At 39.3% G+C, this 20485-nt stretch overlaps 1 protein-coding gene across 1 annotated transcript in view; it reads left to right on the top strand.

Moving 5' to 3' along the window:
• Positions 1 to 6981: 6981 nt before the first annotated feature.
• Slc39a8 (solute carrier family 39 member 8) overlaps positions 6982 to 20485 on the top strand; it is a 75616-nt gene continuing 62112 nt past the window's right edge. The window contains exons 1-2 of the mRNA XM_026398126.2: positions 6982 to 7062; positions 7504 to 7954. Coding sequence (XP_026253911.1) covers positions 7736 to 7954 — 219 coding nt within the window. The 5' untranslated portion in view covers positions 6982 to 7062; positions 7504 to 7735. The remainder of the gene's footprint in view (positions 7063 to 7503; positions 7955 to 20485) is intronic.

Below are 20485 nucleotides of genomic sequence, written 5' to 3'. Positions count from 1 at the left end.
ATAGCTAATAACATTAATTTAACTCAGGATTTTTTTTTTTTTTTTTTTTTTTTGGTGGTACTGGTGGTTGAGTCCAGGGCACTCTACTACAGAGCCATATTCCCCAGCCCTTCTATTTTATTTTGAGATAATAAATTGATAAATTGCCCAGGCAAGTCTTGAACTTACCATCCTGGACTTATAGGTGTGCACCACGGTGCTCAGCCCAGATACTCAACAAATTCTAACCTTGTAAGGAACCTTCCTAGCTCCGTGGGACATGAGACATTTGGCCTCTGCATGCATAGAGCACAATGCTTGGCCAACAGGGGGAACTATAGAGCCAAAGCTCTCTGAAGAAGTCACATTTGTATTAAAGATCCTGCAAATTATTTGAACTTGGCGAAGCAAGAACATTGTGATTGTGGAGAAATGGAATATTTCAGATCAAGGGCCAAAATTATCTTGGGCTTTCTTGGTCCCTTTAATAGCCATTTACTTTTAATCTCTGTATTTGACCTTACAACCTCAGGACATGAGGTAAAATTCCAAAAGTATGGCAAGCTTAGTCACCTTCTAACATCTACCAACACTAAAGCTAAGAATGCTGTAACACTTGAAGCTTACAGAAATGATTTCACCTTTCTTTTTTTTTTTTTTGCCCTCCTACCTATGTAAATGTATTGATTTATGACCTTTGTTCTATGGCTATAAAAGATCATGTAACCTCCTCCATGACAAAACACACCATTTAAGATAATTTGAATCTGTGTTCCTGTGCTATAGTCATTCATATTTGGCTTATAATAAACTATTTTTAAATTTCCTTTAAAATAGAGTTGTTTTATGTTGAAATTTCATAAATGTCTAATGCTAGACTTTGTATTAAGTTGTATCTTGAAAACAAAAAATTTTAACTATTCTCACCTGTTTACATTTTCCAGTAGCTCAATTTCAATCAAGCTTTGGGACTGTGATCCTGGAAGATTGAGATGTGGGAAGTACTTCTTCTATGGAGAATTATTTATACCAATTATTCAGTTTACCTCATTCTTCATCAGGGTTTATAGAGGGAAAGGAGTTGGATGCCTTTTAGGTCTTAAAAAAAGCTAATCTATGCTATTTTTGTTGTTTTGTGATAAAGAAGCAGGCCAGCCACATAACATGAGGGTTTCTATCTACTGCTCAGAATTTTCCTCAATGTGCACCTAGAGCCACATAAACACATCCACTGATTCTTATTTTCCTGTCTCCATTTAGAGACAACTCAGACTTAAAACCACCATTTACTTTATAATATCTTTTTATTCCTTTAATTATAAGAGTAAGACATGTATATTAATTTTTTATGGTGCTTGGAATAGAACTCAACAAATTTTCTACAAATTCCAAGAATATCTTAAACAATTTACAGAATTATAAAGCACAGAAACCACAGTGAAGTAATATTGGGCAAGCTGAGCCGAATGGGAGACAAAGCACTAAAGCTATTGGTTCATTAGCAAAGAATTAAAGAAAACAGGATAAATAAGAGCTAGGAAACAGAGGTTAGTATAATTTGAAGTTTCATTTACTCAATAAAATTAAATTGGGGGGGGTGGGTCTGTGGCTCAGCGGTAGAGCACTCGCCTAGCATGTGCGAGGCACTGGGTTCTATCCTCAGCATCACATAAAAATAAATAAATAAAATAAAGATATAAAAAAAGTAACAACAATCTTAAAAAAAATAAATTGGGGGCCAGGTATAGTGGTGCAAGCCTGTAATCCCAGCTACTTGGGAGGATGAGGCAGGGAGATCACAAATTCAAGGCCAGCCTAGAAAACTTAGTTTGACCCTATCACACACACAAAAAAAGCTTGGGGTGGGCTGGGGGGCTGTGTATGTAGCTCAGTGATAGAACACCCATAGGTTACTTGGTGTCACACATGCACACACACACACACACACACACACACACACAAATCAAATTGACTCACAATTGTATCACAACTATACAGGTTGAGTTTACCTAATCCAATAAACTGAGATGCAAAATGCTCCAAACCTAACATTTTTTGAGGACCAGCATGGCACCACAAGTGGAAAATTCCATACCATGGAACTTTGTTTCAATAACAAAGATATTATGAATATTGTAAAAATTACCTCTGACTATGTGTTTAACTGTATATGAAATATAAATGAATTTGCTGTTCAGACTTGGGTCCTGTCCCAATGATACCTTATTATGCACATGTAGATATTCAAAAATCTGAAAAAAATCTGAAATCTGAAACACTTCCGATCCTGAGCATTTCAGAAAAGGGATATTCAACTTGTATTATCCGTGAGAAGTGGACTGGTGTTTATTTTGTGGTGGCAAATGGAAAAGACAGGGTAGGTGTTGTGTTCCAGCCTAAATGTGTTCCTTTACTGTGTCACTTAACTCTCTTGAGCTTTCTTTTCCTTACCCAAGGAACTACCAGATTAGGCTTGATGTTATCTATGATTCTTAACTATTTCTGATTAATTTCCTAGGAAAAAACCCTCAAGAGTCTTGGTAGACATAAAGCAGTCTTTGTTCTAAGATATTCTTGATGGTTCTTGCCCTTTCTCATTAGCAGTTTGCTAGGCCTATTACCCAGGTCGTGTTACCTGCCATTATAGCTCATGAGAATGCCTGCATCTGTAGTACAGTTGGTAAGGGTTTTTTGCATACCTTATCACACCTGGTTTTCATAGTTATTCAGAGATGTGAACTGAGCAGATATTATTTTAATCCCCATTTTATAGATTAAGAAATTCAGAGAGGCATTGTAGAAATCCAGTTCTTACTTACATTGTTTCTGGCATTGATGGTGAAATGGATATATATGATCTAGCTGGACTCATTATCTTGCTCTTATTTGAGAATTTTAGATGTGGTATATTTATAATTAAAGAATGCATATTATTTGGTACAGATAATACAGGGAAAGGGAAGTTTAAAACTCACTGAAGGTATTTTTATTTTTTGGTGCATCCCTAGATATCTTTCCTGATTCTGTCAGATCTTACCTTAATGCTCCAGTTTCTGTAGAATCAAGACATTTCTTGCAGTTCTTTCTTTTTTAGGTTCTTAGCTCGCTCAGGGCTTTTTATTTTCCATTTCTTTATCTTGGAATATGCATCTACTTCTTGTCTTTCTGTCAAACTTTTACCTACCCTTTAAGCTCAAGGGTTACCTGCTCTGTGAATTATTTGCTCACTATCATCTGCAGACATAGTTGCCCCTACCTCTGTGCTGCAACCTTATTTATTTTCAACGCTGGGGATTGAACCCAGGGCCTCGCATGTTAAGCTCCACTATAACCTTTAAAATCTCCATTAGAACAACCATCTCATTTCTCTCTAATCTGTAACCCAAGCTTCTTCAAAATAAAATAAAGTGTGTCTTTTCACTCTTGTATTTCCAGGAAGCATGGATCATGATGCAAATGATAAAAATATTCTATGAATGAGGTAATTAATTTCACTGAAATTTATGTTTTAGCAAAATTTTAGTTTTACTTTCAGTGTCATTTGTTGCAAGAACTTCTCACTTTTCTCATTTCCTACATTCTTTTTGATCAGGTCCATTTCCTTTCTTTCAAGTACAACAAGATATTCCAGGTTCATTTGTTCTTTGCCTGCCTGTTCCAGGAATCAGCCTTTTTTCTAAGGAGACTTGATTCTGTTTAGAGGAGAACAGTATTTAGAAGCCAAGCTCAGTGCCCTAGTTACGTTCATTGCTATTACTGTGTTGTTTCCAGGCCTTGTCCGTGGACAAGGCTAGGAACTATTATTATGTATGTTTCTGTTTCTATACTAGAAACCATTAATTGACACTGATATCGCCAATTTCAACCTGATTATAAGATTCATTCTTTCTCTCCATATTTATAATTCTCTTCTCTGATAGTGAGAAATTCTGCTTCTATAACCTATAATATGCTTACTTACTTAACCGATTCCCTTGTGTATAATTTATCTCTTTCTCCTGCCATTTTCTTCTTCCATCTGATTCCTTCCTTATCCTCTCTAGGTTCTTGATACTATTACTGCTATTACTGTGATGCCCCAGCCATGCTGCCCTCCTAACTGCACGGACTGATATCTCATGCCATTGCTCTTCAGAGTCATCCTGCTCTCCCTGTTCCAACACTGACACTCTGTGCATGGCTACCATCAAGCATAGATACCTTCATTACCTACTCAGGCTCTGAGTTTCTATGATAGTTGCCTTTCTCTCTGTACTACTAAGCTATGGATGCCTTCCATTCTATTTAGGTTCTGGTAGACCATGCCAGGCCACTGCTCTGTTGCACAGCCTCCTCTTCCAGATGGGTCCGGATGAACCATGCTGAAAAGCTCATCACACTTGAGCTGCAGTAGACTGTGCTGGGAGGCATGCACATGTCCTTACCCCATTAGGGATGCATCTCTGATTTGCCATGTCCCTTTCCCAATCTGGATATCTTTATGATACTGTCTGGGCTCTAGCTACCGACTGTAAGTTTCCTTCTTATTGATACCTTCTCCTCTTATTCAAACCTCCAACACCCCTCTTTTGGCCACTGTGTGTTCCCTCCATGCAGATAGTATCGTGTTATGTACCACCTAATGGCTCTAGAACTACAAGGCAAAGAAAGAGAAGGGAAAGCAGAGAAAGTATGGGCTTTCTTTTAGATTTTCTTATTAGTCCTTCCGCAAGGAAATGCAAACGTAAAAAAGCTTAAAAGAAGTAAATTTGCTCTATATTTCCCATAGTAACAAAAGATTTGGACTGAGAAACATTTGAAGCTCTGACAAGAAAGTGTGATGTGAAGTTAACTACCCTTTCAACCAGAGAATTAAATTTTTATTTCTTTTCTAAGTGTTTCATATTTTGTTCTGTTAGGTGATTTCTAAATTAGACATTTAGAAATAAAAAAAGGCTGGAAAGGATTCTTAACATTCCTAACCCAATTACCTTGTTTTATAGATGAGGGAATTGAAATCCTGGTTGGGTTAAATGGCTTTCCCAGGTTTCCCAGGTGGCCAAGTCAAAAATAAAAAAGACATCTTTCAAAACCCTGGTCAGTGTTCTTGGCTTGCTACTCTTGTTATTATCATTCAGAACTATTTGGCCTTGGAGGCAAATTTATAAGAAAAATATGTTTTATGGATCATACTTTGTATTTTAAATTAGAAGTCTTTTGTTTGGTAATGATATGAATGATAAAATGCCACTTTGGGGCCTCAAAACATTAACTGGGCAGTAGTTTGTGTTATAATTTATTAGGGTGAAAGATACAGAAATTAGCCTTAGTTAGTAGCTTGTAATTTTCTAAATGCTTTCTCTCTCTTTTTCCAAATGCTTTCTCTTAATTGCATGTTTACATTGTTAACTGTACTTGGTAAAATTGCCAGTCATTTTGATTGTTATTTATTTTGCTGTCTATTGTCTTGTAGGTTTGATGGGTTAGCAAAATGCATACATGTAGATATGAATGACTGATAGATAAATTCTAATATTTAGAAATCCACATTGTGAAATTTGTATTATTGAAAGCCCAGTACATCTATTGAAAAATCCATCACTAACAGGTAACTTTGTTATCAACAAAGTTAGTTGTGGAGAAGCAGGAAATGAACAACTTGCTAGGTATGGATGAGCTGTTTAAAACATTGATTTACAAAAGTCATCTTAGGTCATGGAGGTCAAAAGGAAAAACAGGCAACTAATTCTGTTTTAAAATCCACTTAAAGCCTTAAAGATTTAAGAGCTCAACTGTGAGGTCAACTCATTCTGGCCTGTAAGTGAAATATTTGCCCTTTGAGCTTCAGTACAATTCTGAAAATTAATGCGAACAAATGTACAGCTTTTACAACTAAAGGAACATAGCCTCAAGATCATTTAGTTCATCTTCTTTCAAGGCAGGAATCTTTGTGCCCATTCTTATAAGTGGTCACTCAGGATCTGCTGATTTGAATCACTTTCAGTCATGCATGAATCACCATCTCTGCATTAAGGCTGTGACATGCTTCTGCAGAAACATCCCACTTGGTAACTGTGCCTTCTTACTGCCTCTTTTTGCCCTCTGGAGTTGGTCAAAATAACTCAAACCCTTCCATATGACAGTCCATCAGTTGTGTCCACCAAGATCCCCATCTTCCTGGGATATTCATTGTCTCCCTGGTCTCTTCCTTCCATGGATATGAATGCCTTATAAGAGACCCTTTTTCCTTCCCTTTTCTTTGTCCATGTCTGGATTTACCGACTTTATTTAAAATGTACTGTTTTAGAATACTATGCACAGCCCTGATGAAAGGCAAGAAGAGCTCGTCGAATTCCTTTTTTGTCATCTAAGAGGGAAGCATGGTTTCACTTTATTTCCGGACCGTTGTATCCACCAGACACAACCTTTGTCCTCAAACACCACATACACTTTACACAAACTTGTTGACCTCACACCCAACCTCAGCTTTTCTTGAACCTCATCTGAACAAATAAACATTCCTTCTGATCGGCGGATATCCCTCGCGGCGTCAGGAAGGGCTGGCTTGGGCAGTGCTGGCTCAGCTAGCCCGCCTGGGTTCTACAGTTTGGGTTTCCTCTTTGTCCTCTGATTTTAAGAAGTGAGACAAAAAAGCAATTCCTGTTAATCTCTTAGACAATGTAAGGGGCCCTAGACTCCATTCCAGGAAGTTGTTTTCATCAAGGTAACAAAGAGGTGGACCACTGAGAACAGAAAGAGGGCTAGGGACCCCGTTTGTAGATGGCATCCAGGTAATCCTCAGAGGCGAGGGTAGGGAGAGGGCACCGCTGAGCTGGACTGAAGCGCTTGGAGAAAGAGCAGCTCTGCGCCCCGGCGTGGACACGCCCGGGAGTTCAGCCTGGGGGAGTGTGTCACCACGTGCTACAGAGGCGGGGACTAGACTCTCCACTTATCTGTAAAGGGCGTAGGGCCCAATCCCAGAGTTTCCCAGCGGACAGGAGATAAAGGAAAAAGGGAAGAGAGAAAGAGACAGAAAGAGAGAGACTCAGACACCGATCTAGTCACAGAAAGAGAAAGACGCAGAGAAAGAGACAGATAGGAGAGGTGAGAGGCTAGCGAGTCCTTCCTTTTAACTTGCCAAGTCCAGAGGTTCCAGGAGGGAGGATTCTGTGTAGACGCTCAAACCCCGGGACTCCGAAGGGTCCGTTTTCTGCAGCTCCCTGGGGACTGACTACACATTTCAACCTTTCTAAGTTAGCCGCGGAGGGAATAAAGCATAAAGACAGGAAGAGGAGATGGGCTTGTACAGTCAGTGTGGTTTGACTTCTTCCTAGGAGTGGCGCGGTTTGGGGCTTGATATCCGGGAGGAGCATGTGTCACCAAACTGTGCGCAAATCCTGGGGCCTCTGCAAACCCAGCTCCCGGGCAGTTGGCCTCAAGCCCAGCCGGGCCGTTCGAGGCTCTGGCCACACAGAGCTCCTGGGGCTGGCCGGCCGGTGGCTCGGTGGCCTTTATCTCTGTCCTCCTTTGTCCCTTTTATCTCAGGCTCCCCAGGAGGCCCGGGGGGCCCCACTCTGTCTATCGCTTCCCCCCGGGCAGAGCTGCCACTTCAATGTCCCGAAGGTCGTGGGCTGCTACTCTTTCAAAGGCGGCGGCGGAGCAGGAGCGCTGCGCGCCACGCTAACCCGGACGGGCGGAGACGCCTGATCGGCTCACTCTCGGCCACTCTTGGCGACACCAGTGCACCCGCGCGTCTCGAAGGGCAGCTTGGGCCAGGATGGCTCCAGGCAGGGCAGTGGCCGGGCTTCTGCTGCTGGCGGCCACCGGCTTCGGAGGGGCAGCGGAAGGGCCCGGGCTCGCCTTCAGCGAGGATGTGCTGAGCTTGTTCGGCGCCAATCGGAGTTTGTCGGCGGCGAAGCTCGAGCTCTTGCTGGAGCAGCTGGGAGCTGCCCCAGTCAAGGGCGTCCTGGATTTGGGCCAGCTGCACTTCAACCAGGTAGGATCGCGGGCCCAGAGCGGCCCTAAAGCCCGGTGGGTGTCCGTAGATTTCCATTTGTATAGGAACCGTTCTCATGTGGGGAAAGTGCAGGAGAAAGAACTTAGGTTTTTCAGGTATGGGACCGCAACTGATCCGTGGCGCTTGATTTCCACTAGATCTGGCTAGTTAATCAGGTTTAAAGGACTAGTACAGTTCAGCCAGAAGTTGCAGTTCTGTCTGATAAGCTGAGAGATCAGAGGCTTGTGCTTTTAAGATGTTGTAGAAAAGTTTATGAAGTAGTTGAGGAAGGGAAGACACCTTAAGAAATGCTTCTTCCTCTTCTTCTTTTTTTTTTTTTTAAGATAGGAATATTGCATGTAAATCTTCCCAGTAAGACAACGGCTTACTTAATTTTCCACAAAGTCAGCAGAAAGAATATGTTACATGCCACCTTCATTAACAGTTGTCGTGTGGGCATTTCCATTTAAAAATGATGTACAACGTAGTTCTGACTCCTGAGAGCATTCCATTTAGAGCTGAAGAACCTGTTGGACAGATGGGGAAGCTGAGGATGCCAAGAGACCAGGATCACAGCTGGTGGTTCAGTTTGTGTCAAGACTGGATTTGAAGGGAGTTGTTTCTTGTCATGTCAGGCTAAGTGATTCCAAAATTCATTCAAAATAAAAACATAACATTTCTCAGTTCATAAACACAGTATTATCTAGTTAACGACAAAACCTTGGGTTTAAGGGCAGCCTCCAACCACCTAGAAGCAAGTAGAAATCATACCTGTTGTGGGGTTGGGGATGTAGTTGAGGGATAGAGCCCTTGCCTAGCATGTGGGAGACCTTGGGGTGAAGTGTGGGGGGGCAGAGTCAGTTAAATCAATGCTTTGATTTTTTTGAATAACAGAATATATATCACTTTTAGGCAATGATAGTTTGTTACAAAGTTTTTGTGTATCAAGATGTTTGGGCAATTCTGTATACTATAATCTTGGAAATACAACATTTCCCAATGAATCAGACCTTACATTACAGTTAGAGCAACTTTAATCAGATAAATACATAGGTTGGTATTCTTTGTTTTTTTTTTGTTAGTGATTTCATACCCCAATTAAAATTTATGGAAATAGAAATTTCTCAAGAGATAGAAATTTTTGATGCCATGGGGTTTCAGAGGCAGTCTGTCTTTGATCCAGAAGGATTTTGTGATCCCTTATGGATATTTTTAGTTTCCTATTATTCCTGTTCTTGCATGTTATTATATTTGGCTTAATATTTGAGAAATGATATGTTAGAAAGACTTAAATGCTCACATATTATATGATATTTTAGAAAATAAAGAAAATAACTTCTGAAGTATTTTCTGAGCTCCTCTTCAAGAAGGAGAACTGGACACCAGCATTTCCAAGTAGGTGTGGTCCTATGCTTGGAAAGAAGTTTAGAGACTTGACTTGAATTTGCATATCTGTGGCCCACACACTGTTTTGACTTAAGTGATATCCTTATCTCAAAGTGTCTGAAGGTGAATTTTAAGGGGGACAAAGACCCCTAATCACTCTTGCTAAGATACTGGAAAATATGTCTCAATTACTTAATTCACTAGTGATATGATTCTTGCTTTATTAGCAGATAGGATGTTTAAGTAGAGAAATTATATGTATGTTAACACTGTGTTTCTCATTCTCAAGTTTGCATATTTAACTCATTATGACCTCTGTGGGCACCCCAAAGAGATAGGAAAAAGCCCATAATTAACTTGTATACAAAGGGAAGCCAAGGAAAATTCACCACTTAATCAGGTCTGCCTAAGGAACATCTATTTGAAGTTCTAAGAAGTCCTAATGAAAACAACAATTCATTGGTTAAAAGAAGACAAATGAAATGTTAATTCAGAAGAATCCATTAATTTGCTGGTAACTAATGGAGTCTAGCCAAGGCATATTCTTATGACTTCAGTATGAAACCATCTAATTTAGAATAACATTTTAAGGCCTTTGAACATTTTTGTATTTCAAAGAATACAGTTTAGTTTCCTTACCTACCACAGGGAACATTGTACTGTATCGTGAAAAAATTAAATTTTCTGACTTTAAAAAATCCTGAGAAAATAGAATTTGTTTCCACGGGCCAGAAATTTATTGCATCTTCTACAAGATCTGTCTTCAAAAGATAGTGTTCTTTTGGATGTGGGCTGTGGTATTAGGTTAGCTTCTCTCAAGTTATAGACTACTGAATTCTGGAGATTTATTAAATGGTTTTAGAAATTTTTCTGATTTTTTTCCCCTGGTGTCTCTAACTACTATTACATTGTCGCTTTGGGAAACCCAAGTGACCTCAGTTCAAACTGGAGATAGTAAAACAATTGAGTTCATTATTCTGCTTCTTATAGTTACTAAGTGCACAAAGAGTTAGGTACAAGAAGCAGCCCAAACAACAGAGAGGAGGGAGTGAACTATTTTTAGGCAAGTGGATCTCTGTGGCCCCATGACCACAAGCATAGGTCTGGTCCATGTAGGGGAGTGTCTGGAATATTGGAGATTTTAGAATTGCCTATTTGCTACTTTTTATTGGTTCAGAGTTTTTTTTTTTTTTTTAACTAGGGATTGAACCTCCCTGGGAGCTTTAGGTTCTTTTATCATTCTTTTTCTTCATTTCCTCTTCTTCAACACCTTATCTCCAAGTTCTTTTGTGTGACACAGGCTAAACAGCCCATGAAAGGGAAGATCTGCATTTCCCAATTATCACCTTAAGCTGCTGGGAATGACTCCATTCAAATAATCTGGTGCCCCGGAGGGTAGAGGAGGTGGCAGGTTGCTGTGTGAAGCAACCTTTGTGTCATACTTTCTTGTACCTGACACTTGACTGCCCCCTGCGAAATATATGAATTTTCTTTCTTTCACATTTTTACTATCACCCCATTGCCTGAACTGCATTTTTAATGTCTTTGAATTTATATCAACTCTTCCTGAAGGAGTATAGTATTCTTTCTTTCAAAAACCCTCATATCTGTCTTTTCACTGGGGAAATTCTTTTTTTTTTTTTCATTGTTGGTCGTTCAAAACATTACATAGTTCTTAATACATCATATTTCACAATTTGATTCAAGTGGGTTGTGAACTCCCAATTATACCCCGTATACCGCTGGCATTGAAGGCCCTCCTCCTTTGGGGTCAACCTACTTCTCCAGGCCCGGCACCCACTCAATTCAACAATTTGGTAAGCTTTTGCTCAATCTCTTCTTAGCTCTTTTTCTTCCTTGGACCCTTCCTGCCTCCAACTAGAACATTCTTTTTTTCCTTGAATCACTTAATCAAAATCTATGCTTCACAAAGTTCAGTTAAACTTTGCCTTAAAAATTTTTTTGAGCGTCACAAACAACACTGATTCAGATTTTTGTTTTCCCAGTTCATGAAATATTTTTATCATGCTAGTATCAATTAACTATTCAATAAACAGTTTGACTGACTCCTGCACTCTAATTTAGAATGGTTGAAGTACAGATCTGATCTTATCACTCATCCTATTAAAACAATTCAGTCCTTTCAAGATAAACTTCAAACACTGTTTTATTTTTTGCAGTGCTGGGGATGGAACCCAGGCCTCAGGGCCTCAGGGCTTCAGTACTTGTTAGGTCAGTGTTCTACCGCTGAACTCCACCCCATCCCCTAAACTTCAGTCATTTCAATAAAAGCCCCCCCCCCTTTTTTTTAAAGGATTTTTTTTTTTTTAGTTGTAGATGGATACAATACTTTTATGTATTTATTTATAAAAGTACTTATTTATAAAAGTATAAAAGTATTCCGTGGTGCTGAAGATCGAACCCAGTGCCTCACATGTGCCAGGAAAGCACTCTACCACTGAGCCACAACTGAGGATTATACTCAGGGGTGTTTCACCATTGAGTTATATATCTCTAGCCACTTTTATTTTTCATTTTGAGACAGGGTCTTGCTAAGTTGTTTAGGGCCTCGATAAATTGCTATGGCTGTCCCTGAACTTGTGATCCTCTTGCCTCAGCCTCCCAAATTGCTGGGATTACAGGCATGTGCCACTGTATCTGGCCACAGCTGTAACCTTTTTTTTTGGGTGGGGGTGGGTACTGGGGATTGAACTCAGGGGCACTGGACCACTGAGTCACATTCCTAGTCCTATTTTGTATTTTTTATTAGAGACAGGGTCTTAGTAAGTTGCTTATCATCTCACTTTTGCTAAAGCTGGTTTTGAACTCGAGATCCTCCTTCTTTAGCCTTCCGAGTCCCTGAGATTACAGGTGTGTGGGTGATGGGGATCCATCCCAGGGCCTTGTGCATGCAAGGCAAGCACTCTACCAACTGAGCTATATCTCCAGCCCTCCACTGCTACAATCTTAACAGGCTGGGTTTTTTGTTTGTTTGTTTGTTTTTTTAAGAGAGAGAGGAGAGAATCTTTTTTGTAGATGGACACAACACAATGCCTTTATTTTTTTTAATGTGGTGCTGAGAATCGAACCTCGGTCCTGCCCATGCTAGTCGAGCGCTCAACCTCTGAGCCACAATCCCAGCCCATAACAGGCTGTTTATAGTGCTCAGTGTTCCACTTATATCTGCTTATGCTCTGGTATTAATTCTTCTGAGACCTTTCTTGATCTGCTTAAAGCGTTTAGTAGGAATCTCTTTTATGTGATCTTGTATTAATCGATGCCTGTGAAATCATAATAATATTTATTATAATATAATAATAATATTAATTATAAATATTGCAATTATATTATAACATGGACAGATTTTATGTCACTTTTTTGTTTTTTGTTTTTTTTTACATGGCTGTACTCCCTCTATGCCCCTCTCTCCTCTCCCACTAGATTATAAACAAATTGAAAGGCGTATCCTGACTCATCTCTCCAGGGGTTGGTGTAGCCTGGTTCATAAGATGTATTCATTAGAAATTTTTTGAATAAGTGAGTGAAGATAGTTTAAGATGAGTAAAATAATTTGGGTTTACACATGACTTTACAGATAATTGGAGGAGATAAGACATGCACACATAACTATAATGTACCATAAAATGATGTCTGGTTGGATCAGACTTGTGTCTTCAAAAAATTAATCTAACTTTGGAGTGTGGAATGTAGGTAGTGCATCAAGATGGGAGCTAGAGGGGCAGGAACAGTGGGTTGCATGAGGCATAATGACCACTGCAGATGGAAACAGTCAGAAGGCAGTTGACAGGTAGTAGGCATGGATGAAGCATATTCAAAAGGCCCCAAGGATAAACACTGACAACTACAATTTTTCATTTTATTTTTATTTTTGTAGTGCTGGGGATTGAATCCTGGCCTTTGTTCATGCCCAGCAAACATTTAAACACAGAGATATACCTTCAGGTTTTTGGTCTATAATGGTCATTTACTATTAGATCTATTCCTTCATTATCCCTCTTTATTATAATCCCAGAAGGGGAGAGACAGTGATGAGTCCTGGTTCAGATCAATGGCTGGTGAGGATAGTGGTATGCGGCATAGAAGGTACGCGTGTGTACGTGTGTGTGTGTGTGTGTGTGTGTGTGTGTGTGTGTGGTCACTACATACATATTCTATGCATTGCTTATTGTTGTCTATTGCATTTTTTTCCAGGGGTGGGGGCAAGGATAGACATTTAAAGGAGGAGGAAGGTTCCAGGCAGCACTGACTGTGGATGGAAGAGATAAAGAACATCATCTGTCTTTTCTTTTTTGGCTTTTATGTGCCGAGACGTAGCAGGAGTAAACCTGCTAGGAATGCCTTCCGACCTGCTCGTTCAGTGAGAAACCAGAAAGGTGACACAGAAGGGTGAAGTTGTGTTGGTCTCTTGTCAAGTGTCCTCAAAGACAATGGCTCTATTCTGCCCTATTATATCACTATTGCATAAGTTGTGCCCAGTGTGTTGCGTTTCAAGGCTTTTGGGAGAACTTTTGAGAAACACTCAAAAGTCATTTGACTATTGCTTCAAGAGCTTAGTTTACCAGGATTCCAGGTGTGATTGGGATCTGAATAGAAAAATGCTTTTCATTCTTTCCACATCTAACACCTAAACTTTCATCTTTATTCCCTATCCTGGGGATCACATGGACCATTTTGTACATAACATAAATAATTATAGCTGGGATTTATCAACCCTTTACTAGGTGACATAACTCTTTTAGCCCACTTATTTGTATCATCACATTTTATACTCACAACAGTCCTATGATAAAGGTACTATGATTATCTTCACTTTGCACAAAGGGAAAATGTGGCACGGGGACACATTTTCTGTGTCAGTGACCCAGTGTCACAAAGTAAGAGGTGGAACCTCAGGCAGTTTTAAGAACTAGGCTGTGGTGTATTTTGGGGTCCATAGTCTAGAAAAGCATCCTTCCTCTAGCCCAAGCAATCATCACCTCAGATTCTGAACCATGGACACAAGTTGCTAAGCATCAGTTTTCTTGTCTGGCTCCATTGCTTGGTCACATTGAATTAAAAGGGCTACAAGGGTGACAACTAGTTCTTGTCTTCAAGGCCCTGTCATACAACCAGGGAATAAGATGGAAACTTGTGAAAAGTAAGTGCACAAGGTAAAACTGCAGTATCTAAGTAATCACCGTAGCCAACAGGAGGCATATCACAAGGCCATGCATGATTGTCAAATGGACACCTGTGGCATGGACCTGAAGGACTCTTTTGTCTCTGGCTCCAAATAAATTGGAAATACCCTATAAGGAGTTACAACTCGATCAATTTTACTTATCTGGTTTCATTTTAAAAATTTTATGTATTAATTGAACTTCTGCTTCTGTACCATTAATTACAAATTGGATTTCCTTGTGAATTTACATGCATTTTCTTTTGTAGAGCATGAAATTTTCTTTTATGCTTTCTCATGTGTGGAATTTTTCTTCAGACAGTATTTTGAGCAACAATAGTTCTTCTATTGTTGGAAAGGTTCTATTGACTTGGAAAGGTTTCTGTCAGTGAGCACTTCTGGTAGCAGACAGTGGAAATCTTCCTTTCTCTGGTCCGTGGTAATGGCACTGGAGAAAATGATTGTTCATAGGTGCTGGGGAATGAGCTGAAGCAAGGAATGGGAGCTGATGAGCAAGATCTTTGGTAGCATCAGTGGCTCCACCTTAAGTGAAGCTTTGCTGCAGGTGGGAGTTTGAGCTCTCTCACTACCACTTTCCTAATTTATTGGCAGTGCTGGGGTTTCAAGCCCTGGACTTTGCACATGGTAGACAAGTATTGTACCACTGAGCTACATCTCCAGCCTGGTAAACTCCTTTCCTTAACTGGGATAGATCTTTATTTCTCCCTGGGGATGTTGGAAGTAGAATTGATAGGTAGGAGGCTTGTAGGTGTTGGGCTTTCCATGGCTCATGCTGTGTTTCTGTTTTCTAGTTATATTCATCTTGGGAGATATTGAGGAGGAGGCACTTAGTTTCCTCATCATAAAATCTCATATCTTCTTTAAATTTAATACAGTTTGAAATCCTCTATGTTATCAGTTTCTTTTGGGGGAGTAGGAGTTAGGGACAGAAATGAGAGTATAAATATGAATGGAAAATCTGTGGGGTGTAGTGGTACCTGCTTGTAATCCCAGCTCTTTGGGAGGCTGAGGCCAGAGGATTTTAAGTTTAAGGACATCATGGGTGACTTAATGAGACCCTGATTCAAAATAAAATAAAAAGGGCTGGGAATTAGCTCAGTGGCATCAGAGCTTGGCCTGGGATCAATCTCCAGTACCACCACCACCAAAGAAATTTAAAAAAAGAAAGAAAAGAAAAAAAAGGCCTGAGGCTGAGAAGGATCATCATTTTTGGAGGGAGGTGGGGAAAGTCCCAAGTGAAGGCAGCTGGCAGCTGGGTGGTTGATAATGACTCTGTGACTTATGTGTATAAAGGTGATGTTTTCCTCAAAGGATGTACACTTACCAAGTACAGTCAGCTAACATTGGAATCATTTCCAATGCAGCATTTAAATCAATGTTACTAAACTCTGGACAATCTTAGAAACTATATAGTTTTCAGAGTGTTTCCCCATGTTCAACTCCAGTTAACAGATTGCTGTTTGTAATTGAAATGAATTAGTTTATTCTCAAAAATTTCCCCTTGTCTGTTTCAGTAATGGAATAGGTTTGCTGGGTCTTGAGATTTATTTTATAAAGAAGTGAAGCTATCATTGAATTACCTTTGCAATGATGGGATTTGAGAACATAGAAAACCTTCAGAATGGAGCCTTGTTTAATGCAGTTTCTGTCTCCTTCCAAAGCTCCTCTTTTGTTTTTCTTGGCCTGAAGTTTAAGGAGAACAAAAACAAAAATATCTGAATCTAGATCAAAGGTATTTACCTGAAAAGTGGTATTGTGCCTTTCAAATATTTAACACCTTGGCTTTGTAATTCTTTAAAAATATACTGAATAGTTAGAGGGAAAAATTAAGCAAGCATTGATAAAGGCTTTAAGGCTTTAAAACTTCTGTGAATCCAGTTCAAAATAATCTAGATTTGTCATTGCTTTATTTAATGAGTTTCTTAGCTCTCTGACTATATTGAGAGTACAGGATAATGGTTAACAGTTTGGCCTCTAGAGTCCAACAGACATGGGTTGAAATTTTAATTGTCACTTATTAGCTTATTTTGAGTCACAGGCAAGCAAATTAACCTCTTTAATTCGTAGTTTTCACATCTGGAGATTGAAATGAATGGCCCTTACTCACAGAATGATTGTTTGAAGGAAAAAATAAGAACAATAAGAACATCCATGGCTTTTCTATATTTAGTGTGTTACATGAACTAACAATAAAAGTGTAAGATCCGCCCCCCACTACTTGTATGCATATAATAACTAAGAAAAAAGACAAAGCTTATAAAATACTTAGCATCATATCTGGTTCAAATTATGTGCTTAATACATGGTTACTCTCATCATAATGCTACGTTACTTGGTGTGTTGTCTGTAGCAAAATTGTCCTTGATTGGGGACCTGAGCACCTTAGAGGTAGACAGTTTATAGAAGAAAGTATTGCTATAAAAAACCGCAGGGATTAATGACAGGAAAAATTCTGTGGCAAGTCAGTGAGTCTGGTAGCTTCATTTCCATGATGACTCTCACCTTAAAAAAGGCTTTAAGTGTCTCTACTTCTTTTTCATCAAACACTCATAAAACATTGCTGAGAATGTTACCCTAGGTGTGGAAACAAATGACATAGTTTTAGTATTTGAATACACATTGAAATGATTCCTTTTCTTCTATAACTTCTGAGGCTATATGTTATTTCTTTCCAAAACTTACATTACTACTAAAATATGAGTGGTTAAGATCCATATTATATTTCTAGAAGGATAGAATTGTGATTTTAAATTTAGATAGACTTCTAAATCTCTATAAACCTCTCTATGGATTTTGCAAGCCAAAGAATCCAGGCCCCTTCCTATTCAGCTGAACCTTGTTAATTGGAGAACATGCGGGAGAACAGGAGAGATGTGACTTTTCAAGGGCAGGGAAAGAGAAAATAAGCCTGAAGTTCAAATGGAGGGGGCTGGCAAAATCAGTAGGTTGATTCTGAGTTGGGTGTCAGAGTCCATTTTACATCAGTATTGGTCATATGAGTTATAAAGCACACAGACCATTTTGTTGAGGATTGCATGCTATTGATGGTATCCAGTAGTTGAGTTTGTATATGAAATCATGATGTACTGCAGTTTCTTTAGGAGTAGTGTCTCAGAACTTTGGTATGTTCTTTGGCTACTTCACCTACATATATTAATATGAAAAGTTAACCACTGGCTCTGTTCCTAATGTTATGATTGCTATTTATGTAAATGTCGTGGGTAGTACCTTCGCAGGTAGCAGAGGAAGCTGCTCTTTTCCTAATAGGAATAATAGCTAACATTTATGGAGAGGTTCTTGTGTGTCAGGTATTGTGCTTAGTGCTTTCTTATTTACATCCTAATATTTCTAATCCCTGGGGGAAAAGACTTTTTTTTTTTTTTAACCAGGAAGAAACACAGCCTCAGATAAGTTAGATGACTCTAAATGAGATAGATCACAGGTGCAGAGTGAGGATTCCACTCTAGGGTGACTGACTTCAGACCCTGTGTCCTTTCCATGGTTGCTTCTCGTGGGAAGAATACCATCCCATGGAGAGGTTAGCTCACCTTGAAAGTGCCTGGAGGTCAAGGTGAAACTGATGTCAGTTTCTTGAAACTACTGTGAACTGTGCACTCATTTGAGGCAGGGGGTGTTCTTTGCTGATGTTATTGTCTTTTTGAATATAAAAAAGAAAAAAAAATTTATTTTCTTTGCCCTCTTGTTACTTTGTAACAACACAACTTTCTAAATTAGTTTAACCAAATTGCAATAATTATGAACAGCTAACTCTAAAATCCAATATTAATTCCTTTACAAGCTGTTTTTCTAACCTTTCAAAGTTATTTCCTGCTATGGACATTTGCTTTGCCAAACGGTTTTACAAGACCTACTACATATCAATTTCTCCGGAATCTGAGGTACAAGTAAATTGTTTAAATAAAGTTCAGACCAAGTACCCAAATTTGTTTGGGACATGAGATATTCCAACTTTGAATCCCCAGTTCTTTCCCCTTGTGCTTAAGCAGATGCTGTATTAGTGGGGCCACTGTACTATGACCCCCTGAATATTCCCTGGTTTTTGTGCCTCACTTTCTGCATGTAACTGGATGGGGAAGTATGAATACCTATTTCCTTATCCCCTAGTCACTCCCCATGTCATTGTGATTGAGCTTCTCCCACCACTTCCTTGAAATTATTTTACACAAGGTCACACAGAACCTTTTATTCCTTTTATTGTTAAACATAATGAATGCTTCTCATGCCTTGTCTGACCTCTGTAAATTTTGATGGTGCTGATTATATTCAAGTATGAAGCATCCTTTACTTTCCTGAAACTTTGCTGTTTGGCTTGTCTCTCTGGTTGCTGTTTTTCAATTTTGATTTCCTTTGCTTATTCTTTAATCACTAGTGTTCCTCAGGGTTCCATCACAAGCCTGTCTTCTTTTGACTTTACATACAATCTCAAGTCCCTCTTTTTTTTTTTTGGTTGTAGATGGACACAATACCTTTATTTTTTTGGGGTGCTGAGAATCAAACCCAGTGCCTTACATGTGCAAGTGCTCTACCACTGATCCATGACCTCAGCCCAACCTCAGTCACTCTTTATTTTTTAAAAATATTTTTTTAGTTGTAGATGAACACACAGTATCTTTATTTATTTTTATGTGGTGATGAGGTTTGAACCCAGTGCCTCTCACATGTGAGGCAAGTGTTTTACCACTGAGCTATACAGCCCCAGTCCCCACCCCCCAGTCATTCTTAAGGTTGTGTTTTTCTGTATGGCTGCTTTTCAGATTTCTCTTTTGATTTGAACTTTGGACATCCAGGGTGGATGGATTCTAACTCTACCAACTTCCCCATATCATCAGGTCTAAACTTGTCTCAGATAGAACTCAGCAACTCCATCTCTTTCTCCATGAAAACCTGGTAATGCTGTTTTGCCCATCTCAGAGATACATATCACCATCTACTCCATGGATTAGGTTGAGAAAATAGATGTTGTCCTCCCTCCCTCCCTTCTTTTCTCCTCTTCCTCCTCCATCTTCTTCCGCTTCTTCTCTTCTTTCTTTGTCAAATGCACATAAGCCTTATTACATCAGTTTCTAAATATCTTCTATTTAATTCCTAAACTCAAGTGTTCTCTTTCACGTAATGAACAAAATGTAGCTACCTAGTGGGATGGTAGTGGAGATGAAATCGCATTCTGTATCCAGCCATTCTCTGCAGTGCCTGGCATGCTGTGAGTGCTCAGAAGCCCCCCACATGGCTGCTGCTGCCCTCTACATCCAGTCTTGCTCCCGTCTCTCTCTATCCTCCACATTTCTGTCCAACTTATATCATTAATATGCAAATCCGAGCAGGCCTCCATTTTCACCAGACTTCCCAGTACAGTTAAAATGAATTCTACTGTCCTTTAGGACCCTGCGGCATCTGCCCCCATTCCCATATATCTTCAACCTTATTTCTACTTCATCTTCATGTCTCAGTTTAGATCTTGTTTTCTCTAGAAAGTCTTTGACAATCCTATTACCTGAGGATGAGTTAATTACACAGTCTTCTTGCCATTCACGGATCCTACCCTAACTTGTAGCGGGCCATGGTATAATTATTTATGTTTTCATATGAACCCTTTAAAAGTCTGTAAGATTTGTGAAGTGAGAGACTGTGTTTGTCTCTGTCACCCTCTGTTTTCACCTAACTGCATAGTGTCTAGCAGATAGTTGGAATTCAGGAAATATTTGTTGAGTAATTGAATACTTATTTGCTTGATAAATAATTTCAATCTTTTAAACCATACTTTGTAACAACACAACTTTCTAAATTAGTTTAGTCAAATTAAAAACTTGTTTAAGTCAAGGTAAAAAAGTAATTCCTTTGATGCAGATAAATAAATTTTAAAAGTAGTATAAAAGAAATAGTTGAAATTTTACCCATGTGTTGTCTGAGTAAAAGGAAATAATAAA

Source organism: Urocitellus parryii, chromosome 10, assembly GCF_045843805.1.
Source record: "Urocitellus parryii isolate mUroPar1 chromosome 10, mUroPar1.hap1, whole genome shotgun sequence".
In the NCBI taxonomy this organism is placed as follows: Eukaryota; Metazoa; Chordata; class Mammalia; order Rodentia; family Sciuridae; genus Urocitellus; species Urocitellus parryii.
The sequence above is the reverse complement of the archived record's forward strand: the minus strand, read 5'-3'. Positions and strand labels throughout refer to the sequence as shown.